Consider the following 16555-nt stretch of genomic DNA (forward strand, 5'->3'; position numbering starts at 1 on the left):
TAGGAACCCGCCTGCAATCCCCTGCAGTGCAGACATATTTCCCAGTGCAACCCCTGGTCTCCTCTCCTCCCCAGCAGACCCTCTGCACCAAAGCCATGGGGTCCAGCTCACGAGTCTCCACCTCAGCAGCTGGACCTCCAGGTGAAGGGTTCCTGGAACGGGGTACACAAAAAAGGTGCTAAAAGTAATTGCTCTCCAGTGTCATTATGTGAGTGGCAGCAGCACGGCCGGGTCAGGAGAAGGTTCCACAGCATGCCCGTCTGCCTTTCTGTCCTTGCTTTATTTTCTGGTAGCACTGCAGTGTCCTTCCCTGTTTCTCCATCTGTCCCTGGTGCTCTTGCTCTCTGGGGTTGGGGTGGCAGTGTGAGTCAGTTTTTGTTCTGACACCAATTTGGAGGGTCTTGACCCAGAGGTGTGTACATAGAAATTAGATGTCCAAGCTGCATTTTAAACTGTGATGAATTGTTTATCTTACTTGGTAGAAATAAAGAACGAGCTGAAACATCTCTCCATCGGTGAAGGGGTATTACATGACAAACAGCCTGTTTATTCTCCTCTAACTTGTCATTGCCTTTTCCTCCTTGCACAGGTCCTCATGCCCACAGGCAGCAAATGTCCAACAGCAGCTCCATCACCCAGTTCCTCCTCCTGCCGTTCACAGACACATGGAAGCTGCAGCTCTTGCACTTCTGGCTCTTCCTGGGCATCTACCTGGCTGCCCTCCTGGGCAACGGCCTCATCATCACCACCATAGCCTGGGACCAGCACCTCCACACCCCCATGTACTTCTTCCTCCTCAACCTCTCCCTCATTGACCTGAGCTGCATCTCCACCATTCTCCCCACGTCCATGGCAAACTCCCTCTGGGACACCAGTGCCATCTCATACTCAGGATGTGCTGCACAGCTCTTTTCATTTGCCTTCTGTACAACAGCAGAGTATTCTCTTCTCACCATCATATCGTATGACCGCTACGTTGCCATCTGCAAACCCCTGCACTACGGGACACTCCTGGGCAGCAGAGCTTGTGTCCACATGGCAGCAGCTGCCTGGGCCACTGGGTTTCTCACTGCTCTGCTGCACACGGCCAATACATTTTCACTGCCCCTGTGCAAGGGAAATGCCCTGGGCCAGTTCTTCTGTGAAATCCCCCACATCCTCAAGCTCTCCTGCTCACACTCCTACCTCAGGGAACTTGGGCTTCTTGTGCTCACTATCTGTTTCGCATTTGTGTGTTTTGTGTTCATTGTGGTGTCCTCTGTGCAGATCTTGAGGGCCGTGCTGAGGATGCCCTCTGAGCAGGGACGGCACAAAGCCTTTTCCACCTGCCTTCCTCACCTGGCCATGGTCTCCCTGTTCATCAGCACTGCCATGTTTGTCTACCTGAAGCCCCCCTCTACATCCTCTCCTTCCCTGGACCTGGTGGTGTCTGTTCTGTACTCGGTGGTGCCTCCAGCAGTGAACCCCCTCATCTACAGCATGAGGAACCAGGAGCTCAAGGAGTCTATAAGGAAAGTGATGACTGTTCGTATTTCATAAGCTGTAATGAAGTGACCTCCTGCTTCTGCATGTCACTTGTAATATAACGCATTACTAGTTCAACATGAGTTCTGTACGTTTTTTGGTTTTTTCTGTGGTTTTAGGTGTTCCTTGATGTATTAATGCTACCCAGAAGCAAAATTATTTTTCATCTTATATCTATGTCCGTATCTACGTGTCTGGTGTGACCCGTTGTCTTTTTCTAAATAAGGAGCTCTACTCTCTGTGTGTATAAATGAAATAAAGGGCCCTGCACTGACTTGTTTGCCCAGAATCCTCTCTCTGGGATCTCTGGGGCTGCAGGAACCATGTCTGTGTGCTGAGGGGGAGTGAGCAGCAGCCACCCTGAGCTGGGTCTTCCTCCCACCCTGACCAGCATGAGCCTGCGGACTCACCCAATAGCCCTGGGCACTACAGCCCACTTGCTCTGCAGAGCAGCACCGCCAGGTCGGAGCTGTATAGAGCATGGGAAGGGGGGCAGCAACAGCTGGCCAGGTCAGCATAGCTCAGGTCACTTGGGAAAGGGCTCTGTGGGGAAAGGTTTAACAAGGCCAAGTTCTGGGTCTTGCACGTGGGTCACAACAACTCTGTGAACACTACAGGCTCAGGGAAGAGTGTCTGGAAAGCTGCCTGGTGGAATGGGATCTGTGGGTATGGACTGATAGTGGCTGAACAGGAGCCAATGTGTTCCCAGGCGGCCAAAATGACCAACAGCTTCCTGGCTTTTATCAGGAGTAGTGTGGCCAGCAGGACTAGAGAAGTGATTGTGCCTCTGTACTCAGCACTGGTGAGGCCGCACCTTGAATCTTGTGTTCAGTTTTGGGCCCCTCATCATAAGAAGAACATTGAAATAATAGAGAGAGTACAGACGAGGCGACAAAGCTGCTGAGTGTCCGGCGCACAAGCGTGATGAGGAGTGGTTGAGGGAGCTGGGGCTGTTCAGCCTGGAGAAGGGGAGGCTGGGGGAAGCCTTATCACTGTCTACAACTGCCTTAGAGGAGGTTGGAACATGGAGGGTGTTGGTCTCTTCTCCCAAGTAGCAAGTGATAGGGCAGGCGGAAATGGCCCCAAATTGCACCAGGGAAGGTTTAGATTGGATATTAGGAAAAAATATTTCCTGGAAAGAGTTGTCAGGCATTGGAACAGGCTGCCCAGGGCAGTGGGGGAGTCACCACCCTTCGAGGGGTTTAAAGGTGTTTAGACGAGGTTCTCTGGCACATGGTTTAGTGCGAGAGCTGGGCTGTGGTTGGACTCAATGATCCCAAGGCTCTCTTCCCATCAGAGTATTCTATGATTCTATGATTCTGCCTCAAATGAGAGTCCACAGAGCCAACTCATTTATGGACACCTGGCACAACCCTGACATTTGTGTGTGTGACTCTGGGAACAAACCCCACTGACCCAGTGAGATTCACCTCAGTTGCCCTGGGATTCTGGATTGTGTTTTCAAAATGACAGTGCAATCGAGGAGGTCCTGGCATCCGTCAAACCCATCCTCAAGAAAGGCAGGAAGGAGAATGGGGAGAATCACAGGCTGCACATCGTGTCTCTGTCCCTGGGAAGGTGATAGGACAAGTCCTCCTGCAGCCATCTGCAGGAACTTGAAGGACAAGAAATAGACTTGTGAACCCAAATGGGCAGGGGAAAGACAGGCATGTTGTGTGTATGAAATTGTGCCAGGCCTTGGACATGGTCTCTTGTGGTGTCCATATACGGGTTGATGCTGTTTGTGCTGAAGAAGTGGATGCTTGGTGGGAAGTTCACTGAAACATCAATCCCAAATATCATCTGCGATGCAGTGTGCTCTGTGCAGTTAGTGTGTCATCCCCCAGTGACCAGCATTTGGGCCAAAACTGCTGAAGGTCTTTATTCTCCCTTCTGTGCTGTGACGGAGATGATGTAAAGCTGAGCGAAGACCTTGAAGAACCTCACCTGGTCACCCTGTTTGGGAAGGGGTCTCTCTGGTCAGGTAAAAGACCACAAGAAGCCTAACGGGTTGGGTTCCCTGCATGAAGGGCAGTTTATGAGATTTTCTTGATAGTGGGAAGAAGCAGGAAAGAGAAAAAATAAGTCTACTTGGAAGGTGAGGAATGGATATGAGGAGGAAGAAATGTCACTGGAAGGGCAGTGCTGTGGGGCAAGAGGTGACCCAGAGGAAGCTGGATCAGCCCATGGTTTGTGTGCCAAAGAGCCAGTGAGGGTGCAGACACAGCAGTGAAGGTGCAGAAATGCTGGGGTGAGAGCAGGTGGGAAGCGAGATGGGTGTCTGCAGCCTGCAGGGAAAGAGGGGCAGGGACAGCACCGTGTGGAACAGCCTGTGGTGGAGATGGCAAAGGGCGCTGTAAGGCTGGAAGGGACCCACAGAACCCAGGTCTGTGTCCCCTTGGCCAGGGCAGTTGTCTCGGCAACTGAGGCCCAGGAACAGACATGTTGTCCTCATGGCACTGGGGCCTCGCTGCCTCCTTGCAGCCCCATGGGGAAGCTGGAAGTTGTTGTACAAGTGTTGTTCTTCCCTGGGCCTTGCACACCCACATCCCACGGTCCCAGGAAGAGCCCTGAGCCGTGTGTGAGGGACACGATCCCCCTTCCCATTGTCTGGAGCTCATGGCTCCTCCTTTCTGCTTCAGAAAGCAAACCAAGGGGTTTCTGAGCATCAGAGCTGAAGAAAAGACTAAAAGGAGACATCATGGTGGCTACAGCTTCCTCACAAGGGGAGAAGGAGAGGAAGGTACTGATCTTTTCTCTCTGGTGACCAGTGACAGAACATGAGGGAATGGCAGGAAGATGTGCCAGCGGAAGGGTCAGGTTGGACATGAGGAAAAGGTTCTTCCCCCAGAGGTGCTGGACACTGAACAGGCTCCCCAGGGAGGTGTCACGGCCCCAACCTGACAGTGTTCAAGAAGAGACTGGACAACATCCTCAGACACACGGGGTGACCTGTGGGGTGTCCTGTGCAGGGACAGGAGTTGGACTCCACGATCCTGTGGGTCCTTCCAACTCAGGACATTCTATGATTCTATGAAACACTCGGTCAAAAGTCCATGTTTTCATTGTGCCCCTGCCCAGGCTCCACCTGCACTGCACGGTGCTCTGGTCTCCCCAGGTCCTGTGTGAGATATGCCAATCCCAGGCCAGCACCTCAAGTACACTGGGCCCCTAAAATGGCCCTGGCTGTTTATGGTGAGACAAGTGATGACTGATGCCTGGAAACCTCCACTTTTTTTTGTTGTTTTTTTTTTTTTGTTTTGGTATTTTTGTTTCGTTGGTTCGTTGGTTGGTTTGGGTTTTGGTTTTGGTTGTTGTTCTTGGTTGTTTGGTTTGGTTTTTGTTTTGCTTTGGTTTTGTGGGTGTTTTTGTTTACTTTGTTTGGTTTGTTATTTTCTTTGATTGAAGATTTTTGTTTAGATGTATTGTTAACATATTAAAATTTAAAAGAAAAAAGCCAAAAAGGGAATTATGGGGAAGTTTAATAAGAGAAGGAGAAGAAATATTGGTCTTCCCCTGTACATTACCAACACTCTAGTATTTCATCTCCCTTATCATTCAGGAGTTCCCACCTCTCCTGATTAAATGTCCCTGTCCAAGGACAACTTTCCAGCACTGTCTGGACGTTTGACCTTCCCAGTGCTCTCAGGTTTCTCCTCCACTTGCTCTTTGGTCATTCAGTGGCCTCTCAACTGTCTGATTTCTGCTTTGAGCTTCAGGGAGTTACAAACTTGCCCCGTAATTCAGAGCTCTAATTAACATGGCAGTCAACACCTTCATTGTGTTTATTTCTGTCCTCTCCTGTCTCTCTGTCTAAAGCAGTTCTTGTGTGGGTGTCCCTTGTGGATGCTGGACCTCATCAGATCCACTTACACACACAGCTGAGGAAAGTGTTTTGCTATTCATTGAACTGTGCAGTGTTTGCACAGGAGAGCAGGGGGAGCTGGTGCACAGGAGCTGCAGCATCTCCTGCAGAGCTCAGTGGAGAAGTCTGATGGAGGAAAAGTGATGCAATCTCTGGTGGCCAATGAGGGAACCGGCAGACTGGGGGTGGGGGTGAGGAGCCAGGTTGTCCATACAGTGTCCAGCCTCAAGGACTGTTCTCCTGCCTGTCCAGATGTCTCCAGGAGACCCTCGGGATCAATGTCCAGTGTAGTATGCTGCTGTCACTGCTTCTATACATTTGAAAGTGATTGAAAATACCCTGGAAAGAAAAAACTCTCCTTTATGAAATCTTCTTTGAAACCTTCATCAGCAAGTGTCCCATTGAAACCTCTCCAGTTAGTTCTACAAGTCTGAAAGATGTGAAGAAAATTACAGAAAGAAACATTGCTCGTTAGGACTTTTTGTATTTTAATGAGCCCCATGATGTATTTGGTGCTGAGTCCATGAACCTCAGATATCAAGCACAGACTGAAGAATCTGCTCAAGAAGTTCAAGCCAGAAGCAAACTCCAAAGTACCTTGAAGCATTAATGGGCCCCACTGAGGGCTGTTACTGACAAAGCCTCCCAGGGACTCGTTAGAGCAGATAATTGGAGGCAGTGATTGCATCAGGCAAAGGCAAAGGGCAGCAGCTCTGATGCTGAGAAAGCCCTTGGCTTGTCTGATGAAGGACAATGGTCAAGCCTTGAGCCCCTGCCCCTGGAAGGGAGATCCTGTCCCTCACGTGTGGCTCAGGGCTCTTCCTGGGGCTGTGGGGATTGCGATGCCCAGTGCAGGACAATGCTGTGACACTGCCTGGGGGTGCAAGGAGGCAATGGGGTGCCATGGCCATGAGAACCATGTGTCTCCTCTTAGGCCTCGCTGGCAGGGACATCAGCCATAGCCAAGGGGACAAAGACCTTGGCTCTTTCAGGGACATCCAGCCTTGCCAGCGCCCTTGGCCATGTCCACCATGGTCCATCCTGCACTGTCCCAGGCCTGTGGCTGTTTCCCCACAGGCTGTAGAGACCCCATGCGCTTCCCCACCTTGTTCTCAGCCCAGTGTGTCCCCACCTGTGCTGCTGTCTCTCCATCCTCACTAGCTGTTCCTGGAAACACAAAGTCATGGGTGATCCAGAGTCCCTCTGAATGTCCACAGCACTGTGCTCAGAATGACATTTCTTGATCCTGAGCTCCATTGTTGACCTCCAGAGCTGCAGTTTCTGATGGTTTTCCTTTCTCATGCTGTTTTCCACTACAAAAAAAAAAAAAAAAAAAAAAAAAAAAAAAAAAAAAGTGCCATCATCTTGGAAAGTGATTTTCAAGAGTTCTTGATCCACTACTATCCTTCCCTGTCAATGTTCTACCCCAGCCAGCAACTATGACCACAATAGCTGCTCACGTACTCCCCCAACCTATTAAGTGTGATATGGACGATAACCGAAGGGAATGGAGAAATTCGTGGGTTCAGAAATAGCATTTTGATATGACAATAAAAATAGTATAATATACTACTACTACTACTATGTATATAATTAAATGAAATGACATTTAAAAATTAAAATGAAATATAAAAAATCAAACTAAATTAAATTAAGAAAATATACTCAGTGCAATGCATCATGTAACTCCAGTCACACGGAACAGCCAGTCCTGGAGAAAGGAGCACCTTGGTCCCAAACAACCAATCTCAGCAAGACAGAGCAAAAAGGCCCAAGGATCAAGTGGAAAATGGCAGAACAGCAAAAAAGTCACTCAAAACTCCCAGCAGAACGGAACTTCCAAACTAAACTAACCAAAGTACCTGGCAAATCTGAACTAATGGAAGTAACCAGTCAGAAATGTCAGCTCAAGCTTTATACTGAGTATGACACTAATTGTAGGTGTGGGAAGATAAGGGAAGATTGGCAAGAAGGAGATTTGTAAATACACTTAAGTGACTGTACCCAGAGTTTAAAAAACACAAATCACACTAATTTAGGTTTAGCCTTGTGTGCTTCACAAGTTGAACCTCTGTCTTTATAGAACATAGACTTGTGAAATCTTAAAGGCACCTCTTCAAACATCCTTGAAATTCCTGCTCCACTCAATGACAGGAAGATGTGCCAGGGGAGGGTCAGGTTGGACATGAGGAAAAGGTTCTTCCCCCAGAGGTGCTGGACACTGAACAGGCTCCCCAGGGAGGTGTCATGGCCCCAACCTGACAGTGTTCAAGAAGAAACTGGACAACATCCTCAGACACATGGGGTGACCTGTGGGGTGTCCTGTGTGGGGACAGGAGTTTGATTTGATGATCCTTGTGGGTCGTTCCAACTCAGGACATTCTATGATTCTATGAAACACTCGGTCAAAAGTCCATGTTTTCATTGTACAGCTGAGATGTAAACACATGGCTCAGGGCTCTTCCTGGAACCGTGGGATGTGGGTGTGCAAGGCCCAGGGAAGGACAACACTGGGACAACAACTTTGCCCTTTGCCATCTCCACCACAGGATGTTCTACACGGTGCTGCCCCTGCCCCTCTTTCCCTGTAGGCTGCAGACACCCATCTCGCTTCCCCACCTGCTCTCACCCCAGCATTTCTGCACCTTCACTGCTGTGTCTGCACCCTCACCGGCTGCTCTTTGGCACACAAACCATGGGCTGATCCAGCTCCCTCTCGGTCACCTCTTGCACCACAGCACTGCTTTTCCAGGCAAATTTCTTCCTCCTGATATCCAGTCTCCATCTTCCAAGTCACTTTGTGACATTTTATCCTCTTTCTTGCTTTTTTTCTGCTACTCAACCATCTCAGAAATTGCTTTTCAAGTAGAGAACCCGAACCATTAGGCTTCTTGTGGTCTTTCACCTGACCAGAAAGAAGTCATGTCACCATGATCTTCTAAATCCCATGAGTGCTGCTGGCCTTTCAGCTTCTCTGACACGACCATGTTCCTGCTGCTGTGCCATCGTATTCTTATGTGGAATGGACATGACAACCCATCTCCAAAGTCTCTTCCTGGGTAGGGCCTGTGGGCCCTTGGGCAGAGATTCTTTCCCAGCTATGTCCCTGCTGCTGGGCTGTCACCCCCAGTGACACAACTGGCCTCACTGTCCCTTCACAGCCACATGATTCCGCCTGGATTATGCGTGTCTGAGTCATAACTGACCTCACAATACCACACCCATCCATCCCCCTCCTTAGCACCCAGGATCTGACCAAGACTGAACCGTGTTCTACATAGTCCTACACCTGCCCCTCTTTCCCACAGGCTGTAGAAACCCATCTCGCTTCCCCACCTTGTTCATATTTGTCAAATATATTTTCTACTAACACTGTGAGTGAAAAGCACTCCTCACTCGAGTGCTCCTTGTCATGTGTCTGCACCCTCACTGGCTGCTCTTTGGAACACAAACCATGGGCTGATCCAGCTCCCTCTGGGTCATCTCTTGTACCACAGCACTGCCCTTCCAGTGACATTTCTTCCTCCTCATATCCAGTCCTCACCTTCTAAGTAGACTCCTTTTTTCTCTTTCCTGCTTCTTCCCACTATCAAGAAAAGCTCAACCATCTCATAAACTGCCCTTCATGCAGGGAACCCAACCCGTTAGGCTTCTTGTGGTCTTTTACCTGACCAGAGAGAAGTCACCTCGCCATGATCTTCCAAATACCATGAGTGTTGCTGGCCTTTCAGCTTCTCTGACAGACACGACCATGTCCCTGCCATGTCCCGTCATGTTCTCAGGTGGGATGGACATGACAACCCGTCTCTCTTCCTGGGTAAGACCTGTGGGCCCTTGGGCAGAGGTTCTTTTCCAGCCATGTCCCTGCTGCTGGGCTGTCACCTCCAGACACAGAACTGACGCCACTGTCCCTTCACAGTAACGTGATTCCGCCTGGATTATGAGTGTCTGAGACACAACTGACCTCATAACACCGAACCCATCCATCCCCCTTCCCATCGCCCAGGGCCTGACCAGATAATAGTATGCTTGTATCAAATCAAACAAATGTATTTCCCTCTAAATGTTTGAGTGGAGAAACTTTCTTTGCAGCAACTGTTGTTTTTATGTTGACATCATTTCTGTCTCCTCTTCTGCCTCTTTTTTTTTTTTTTTTTTTTTTTTTTTCCTTTCTGCAGATATTCTATATTCAAAAACGTGTCCAGGGGAAAGATTCATTGAATCATAGAGTCAGCCAGGTTTGAAGGGAGCCCTGGACATCTTCTTGCTTTACTGTCCTTCCCAAAGCAGGGTGACCAGGTGAGGTTCTCCAAGGTCTTCGCTCAGCTTTGCATCATCTCCGTCACAGCACAGAAGGGAGAATAAAGACCTTCAGCAGTTTTGGCCCAAATGCTGGTCACTGGGGGATGACACACTAACTGCACAGAGCACACTGCATCGCAGATGATATTTGGGATTGATGTTTCAGTGAACTTCCCACCAAGCATCCACTTCTTCAGCCCAAACAGCATCAATCGGGCTATAAGGACACCACAAGAGACCATGTCCAAGGCCTGGCACAATTTCATACACAAAACATGCCTGTCTTTCCCCTGTCCATTTTGGTTCACAAGTCTCTTTCTTGTCCTTCAAGTGCCTGCAGGAGGACTTGTCCCATCACCTTCCCAGGGACAGAGACAAGCTGAGTAGCCTGTAATTCTCCCCATTCTCCTTCCTGCCTGTCTTGAAGATGGGTCTGAGGGATGCCAGAACCTCCTCGATTGCACTGTCATTTTGAAAACACAATCCAGAATCACAGGGCAACTGAGGTGAATCTCACTGGGTCAGTGGGGTTTGTTCCCAGAGTCACACACACAAATGTCAGGGTTGTGCCAGGTGTCCATAACTGAGTTGGCTTTGTGGACTCTCATCTGAGGCAGAATCATAGAATCATAGAACACTCTGATTGGAAGAGAGTCTTGCGATCATTGAGTCCAACTACAGCCCAGCTCTCTCTCTAAACCATGTCCCTGAGAACCTCGTCTAAACACCTTTAAACCTCTTCAGGGGTGGTGACTCCCCCACTGCCCTGGGCAGCCTGTTCCAATGCCTGACAACCCTTTCCAGGAAATATTTTTTCCTAATATCCAATCTAAACCTCCCCTGGTGCAATTTGGTGCCAATTCCTCTTGTCTTATCACTTGCTACTTGGGAGAAGAGACCAACACCCCCCATGTTCAACCTCCTTTCAGGCAGTTGTAGACAGCGATAAGGCTTTCCTCAGCCTGCCGTTCTCCAGGCTGAACAGCCCCAGCTCCCTCAACCGCTCCTCATCACACTTGTGCTCCAGCCCCTCAGCAGCTTTGTTGCCTCTTCTTCACTCTCTCTTGTACCTCAATGTCCTTCTTGAGATGGGGGGCCCAAAACTGAACACAGGATTCAAGGTGCAGCCTCACCAGTGTTGAGAGCATTGGCAAAATCCATTCTCTAGTCCAGCTGGCCACACTATTCCTGATACAAGCCAGGATGCTGGTGGCCTTTTTGGCCACCTGGAAACATTCTGGCTCATATTCAGCCAGCTATCCATCAACACTTGCATATCCCTTTCCACCAGGCAGCTTTACAGCCACTCCTCCCTGAGCCTCTAGCGCTGCCTGGGGTTGTTGTGACCCAAGTGTAGGACCCAGCACTTGGCTTTGTTAAGCCTCAGACAATAGACCTCAGCCCCATGATCCAGCATGTCCAGATCCTTAGGCATGGCCATCCTCATGTCCCACGTCATGAGGAACAGACATGGGGACCTCAGTTCAAGGCAGCACATCCTAGTGCTGCATTCAGGCCTTCATGGAACATGCAGGAATTGCTGATGGGGTTTGTACTGAGTCGGGTTCATCTTATGTACATGATATGCATGCTCATATCTCATCCATACAGTGGAAACATTGCCTTCTGAGTTACTCATTCAGTGTCCTTGTGTTGAGGGATGAACAACCTCTCTCAGCTGAGATGAAGGGCCAGTGCAGGAAATGGTGGTTTTGAGGGGCTGGTCTGTGGTGACTGTGCTGGGCCAGTTTCCCCAGGTTGTCCCATGAACATGGGCACACACCAGCCCCTGCTCTGCTGGTGCTTCAGGGCTCTCCCAGGAGGCCTGGCTGGGAGAGGACCCTGCTGCATGCCAGCCCTGCACACTCACACACTTCGGCCCTTCACTGGTATTTTCTTCTCTGGGGCATTTGCCAGTTCAGCCCTCCTACCCCCTCCTGAATTGTGCCACCCCCTGCCCTCTCCCCAGCCCAGCCCGCAGAGCAGCCACACTGGAACTGGAACTGGTCCCACAGCTGTTCCTGCCCCCCTTCCCACACTCCATACAGCTGCGAGCTGGCGGTGCTACTCTGCAGAGCAAGTGGGCTGTGGTGCCCAGGGCCATGGGGTGAGTCTGCAGGCTCATGCTGGGCAGGGTGGGAGGAAGACCCAGCTCAGGGTGGCTCCTGCTCACTCCCCCTCAGCACACAGACATGGCTTCTGCAGCCCCAGAGATCCCAGAGAGAGGATTCTGGGCAAACAAGTCAGTGCGGGGTCCTTTACATCATTTATACACACAGAGAGTACAGCTCCTTATTTACACAAAGACTATGGGACACACCAGACAAGTAGATATGGACACAGCCATAAGAAGACAAATTCTTTTGCTTGTGGATAGCATTAATACAGGCAAGAAAAGCAAACACCAAAGAGGAAAAAAAAATAACAAAAAACCCCAACACAAAATCTACAGAACTCAGGTTGAACTAGTAATGCTTTATATTACAAGTGACATGCAGAAGCAGGAGGTCACTTATTACAGCTTTTGAAAAGCAAACAGTTATCACTTTCCTTATAGACTCCTTGAGCTCCTGGTTCCTCATGCGGTAGATGAGGGGGTTCACTGCTGGAGGCACCACCGAGTACAGAACAGACAGCACTAGGTCCAGCCGCCATGGGGAGGAGATGGAGGGGGGCTTCAGGTTGGCAAACATGGCAGTGCTGATGAACAGGGAGACCACGGCCAGGTGAGGGAGGCAGGTGGAAAAGGCTTTGTGCCGTCCCTGTTCAGAAGGGATCCTCAGCACTGCCCTCAAGATCTGCACATAGGATACCACAATGAACACAAAACATCCCCCCCCCAAAAAAGCACTAAACATGAGAAGCCCAAGTTCCCTGAGGTAGGAATGTGAGCAGGAGAGCTTGAGGATGTGGGGGATTTCACAGAAGAACTGGCCCAGGGCATTGCCCTTGCACAGGGGCAGTGAAAATGTATTGGCCGTGTGCAGCAGAGCATTGAGAAACCCAGCAGCCCAGACAGCTGCTGCCATGTGGACACAAGCTCTGCTGCCCAGAAGAGTCCCGTAGTGCAGGGGTTTGCAGATGGCAACGTAGCGGTCATACGATATGATAGTGAGGAGATAAAATTCTGCTGAAGCTAAAAAGACAAACAGAAAGATCTGTGCAGGACATCCTGAGTATGAGATGGCCCTGGTGTCCCAGAGGGAATTGGCCATGGATTTGGGGACAGTGGTGGAGATGGAGCCCAGGTCGAGGAGAGCAAGGTTGAGCAGGAAGAAGTACATGGGGGTGTGCAGGTGCTGGTCCCAGGCTATGGTGGTGATGAGGAGGCCGTTGCCCAGGAGGGCAGCCAGGTAGATGCCCAGGAAGAGCCAGAAGTGCAAGAGCTGCAGCTCCCACGTGCCTGTGAAGGGCAGGAGGAGGAACTGGGTAATGGAGCTGCTGTTGGACATTGGCTGCCTGTGGGTATGGGGCACTGTGCAAGGAGGAAAAGTCAGTGACAAGTTAGTGGAGACTTCTCTGAGGAAAATAAACATGCTGTTTCTCATGAAAAATCCCCTCCCTGATGATGAGATGTTTCTGCTAATTCTGTCTTCCTACGAGATTAGAAAAACAGTTTGTCACAGTTTAAAATGCAACTTGGGCATCTATTTTTCATGAACACACTTCTGGGGCAAGACCTCTTGATTAGATGTCAGAACAAGAAGTGACCCACACTCCCACCCCAACCCCAGAGAGCAAGAGCACCAGGGACAGGTGGAGAAACAGGGAAGGACAATGCAGTGCTACCAGAAAATAAAGCAAGGACAGAAAGGCAGACGGGCATGCTGTGGAACCTTCTCCTGACCCGGCTGTGCTGCTGCCACTCACATAATGACACTGGAGAGCAAGTACTTTTAGCACCCTTTTTGCGTACCACGTTTCAGGAACCCTTCACCTTGAGGTCCAGCTGCTGAGGTGGAGACTGGTGACCTGGACCCCATGGCTTTGGTGCAGAGGGTCTGCTAGGAAGGAGAGGAGACCAGGGGTTGCACTGGGAAATGTGTCTGAACTGCAGGGGATTGCAGGGGGGGGTTCCTAAATCCCGTCCCTGGCATATCTGGTAGGAGCTCCTTCTCCCTGCCCATGTCTGTGCTGCCTGCAGCTGTGTGTCTGTCCCTGGTCTGCTCCCTGTCAGTGTCACAGACCCCGTCCCACCCGCTGTGTGCTCAGCTCTGTCCTGCTCACACCTCCTGGCACTGCCCAGGGGCAGCTCTGTGTGTGCAGGAGCTCAGGAGCAGCTCAGACACAACCTAACAAGAAGTGGGGTCTCAGTGTCTGCTCCAAAGAGAGAAATAAATCCCCATCTCCCACTGCACACCCAGACGAGCAAGAGTGGAAAACTGAAAGCACAGACTCCTTCCCTTGCAGCTGTTCCTGTATTGATGTCGTTGTTCAGAAGGACCCTCTGCCATGTCTGTGGGGAGATCTGAAACTCTGAGCAGTCCTGACCCACACAGCCCCCTTCACCCCCACAAGCTCCCTGCCTGCCCTGCCAGGGGTCGCTCCTTCCCCCCACAGCTGCTGCCATGGGATCTCCCGGGCAGGCTGAGCGCTGACCCTGGCAGGCGGCAGAGTCCCTGCCCGGCACAGCCCTGGGGTACAGGGACCCTGCTCTGCAGGACAGCCCTGGGCACCCCTGGGTGCTCCCCCACCTTCACAGCTGTTCAACATGGCCTGACAAGAGCCCTGTCCTTACAGATCCCACAAGCTGTGCCTGTGCCAGTTTCAGGAGATGCCTCCAGGAGCTGCAGGTGCACTGCCCTGCACCAGAGACTTACCATGGCAAGGGCTGCAAAGGTTTCTCCTCTGTGAGCTCTCAGTCATCCTCCCAGTCCTGACCACCTTTAATCTCTCTGTGCCTGGCTCCTGTGCCCTCGGTGCTGCAGGCAGAGCCCTCAGCCCTGCTGCGTGTGCAGAGGAGCTGCTCCTGGGCAGAGCTGTCTCTCTGCAGCGCTGCCGCTGCCATGAGCTCCCTGTGTCCCAGGAGCCCAGCCCAGCTGAGCAGCACAGGAGCAGCCCATCATGTCCCTTTCTCTGTCCCCTCTGGGCTCCTCCAGGTGTCCCTGGGGCTCCACTGGAACACCCTTTGAAACAACCTCAATTAATCAGTGATGTTGATTCTCTCTCCTCTGAAGAGAGACGTCATTCTGTTCTTTGTAATAAACAATGAATTCGTATGAGAATCAACTTTTCTTGTCCCAGTATTAGACAGGACACCAGGAATATTACAGCAAAAGATCCAATTCTTCCAAGCTGGAAGAGGAATATCTTCAGTTGAATGATTTCAGGCATTTTGTTCTTGTTTTATACTCCCAGGTCTAGAGAGACATTCACCAATCTTTGGCCATGTCATGTCTGTGCTCTGATTTAAAGCCTTTGCACACATGGCCTCTTGGACACTTGGTACCAGGTTTCTTGTGGCAGGTCAGAGCTGGGCTGGTTCCACAAATGGGGCGTTTCAGCCCAGATGTGAGGCCATGTCCTCAGCCAGGGATCTGACTGGGGAGCTGGAGCTGTCAGTGCTGCAGACAGAGCTGTGACACGGATGGAATGAACTGCCAGACAGGGTGGCAGGAGTGAGTTCATCTGGTCTCAAGGACAGCAGCCTCCAAGGACAGCAACAGTCCAGATCAGAACTCAGTCCAGACCTGGAAGGCCATTCAAGGGCCCATAATGAGCTGTTACTACTGCAGGAACAGTTAAAGGAGAAACAAAGACGCTGTGTGGCCACTGATGAACTTAATAAAAGAAAGAGGTGAGAAACCCTATGTCCTCTTGTTCTCCTCGTTGTCCAGAAAGCTCTCCCAGGCCTCTGTGACTGGAGTCAGAACAAGCAGCAGTGGATGGGGAACAAGTCAGGGGTCACTGGAACTAACACAATCCTCTCCAGTCTATGGGACAGCAGGGGCAGCATCCCAGGAGCTGGGACAACAGGACCATGTCACAGTGAGGTCACTCTCCACCATCTTGGAAAGCTCATGGAGACTGGGGGGACTCCCTGAGCACTGGCAGCTCTCATACAGTGTGTGCACTTTTCAAAATGGCCCATGGGTGAGCAGGGGAACTAAGGGCTGTGCCCCAGAGCATGTCCACTGGGACCCCATTTCTGGGTGTCAGGAAGAGAAGGTGACGGGATTTGCCCAGGGCAAGTTGTGCGTGTCCATCCTCTTTGCTTTCTTTGAGGAAAGGACAGGGTTGTGGAAGTGGGGAGAACATTGATGGTCTGTTACCTGGAGGTCAGCAAGGCATTTGCAATCATCCCCCAAAATATTCTTGTGCCCAAGGTAGGATATTATGGTCTGTGTCAGTGTGGAAGTAGATGGGTAAAAAACCACCTGGATGGTTGGGCTTGGAAAGGTGCTGTAGAAAGGGAGAAACTTTCAGGTCCTGAGGACAGTCCAGCACTGGAAGCTGTTTCCCAGGAGTGTGCACCCACTCTGTCCCAGAAAGTGACCAAGATGTGTTTGGATAAAGCCCTGAGCAATCTGGTCTGACCCTGCTGTGAGCAGGAGGTTGGTCAGGATGCCTCCTGAGGTCCCTTTGAGCCTGAATGACGCTGTCCTTCATTCGTCTTCATGTTTTCAATTTAGGGAGAGCTCTCAGGTTCTCCCAGACCACAGAAGTAATTCACATGAGGTGCAGGGCTGCTTTACAAGTGTCCACAACAGTCCTGACCACATCTTTTCCATCCTTTTTCTTTTGCCCTCAGCCAAGATCTTATTTTTTGCTGTCCTAACGCCTCTCCAGAAAGAACAGCCTGTGTTGTTAACCCTTTCAGAGCAGGTTGTTCAAGAAGTGTCAGCATCCATGCACAGTGTCTGC

The 16555-nt window shown here is 50.7% G+C and overlaps 2 protein-coding genes across 2 annotated transcripts; one reads left to right on the top strand and one right to left on the bottom strand.

Moving 5' to 3' along the window:
- Window positions 1-612: 612 nt before the first annotated feature.
- LOC308052558 (olfactory receptor 14J1-like) lies at window positions 613-1539 on the top strand (the record flags this gene model as incomplete). Its single annotated transcript, XM_080364631.1, has 1 exon — window positions 613-1539. One exon carries the CDS (start codon window positions 613-615, stop codon window positions 1537-1539), a length of 927 nt encoding a protein of 308 aa, XP_080220757.1.
- Window positions 1540-11859: 10320 nt separating this feature from the next.
- Window positions 11860-12975, bottom strand: LOC308052591 (olfactory receptor 14J1-like; the record flags this gene model as incomplete). The annotated part of the gene is made up of 1 exon (XM_080364653.1): window positions 11860-12975. One exon carries the CDS (start codon window positions 12973-12975, stop codon window positions 12157-12159), a length of 819 nt encoding a protein of 272 aa, XP_080220779.1. The 3' UTR covers window positions 11860-12156.
- Between the last annotated feature and the right edge of the window lie 3580 nt (window positions 12976-16555).

This window comes from Nesoenas mayeri, assembly GCF_963082525.1.
Source record: "Nesoenas mayeri genome assembly, contig: SCAFFOLD_35, whole genome shotgun sequence".
NCBI lineage: Eukaryota > Metazoa > Chordata > Aves > Columbiformes > Columbidae > Nesoenas > Nesoenas mayeri.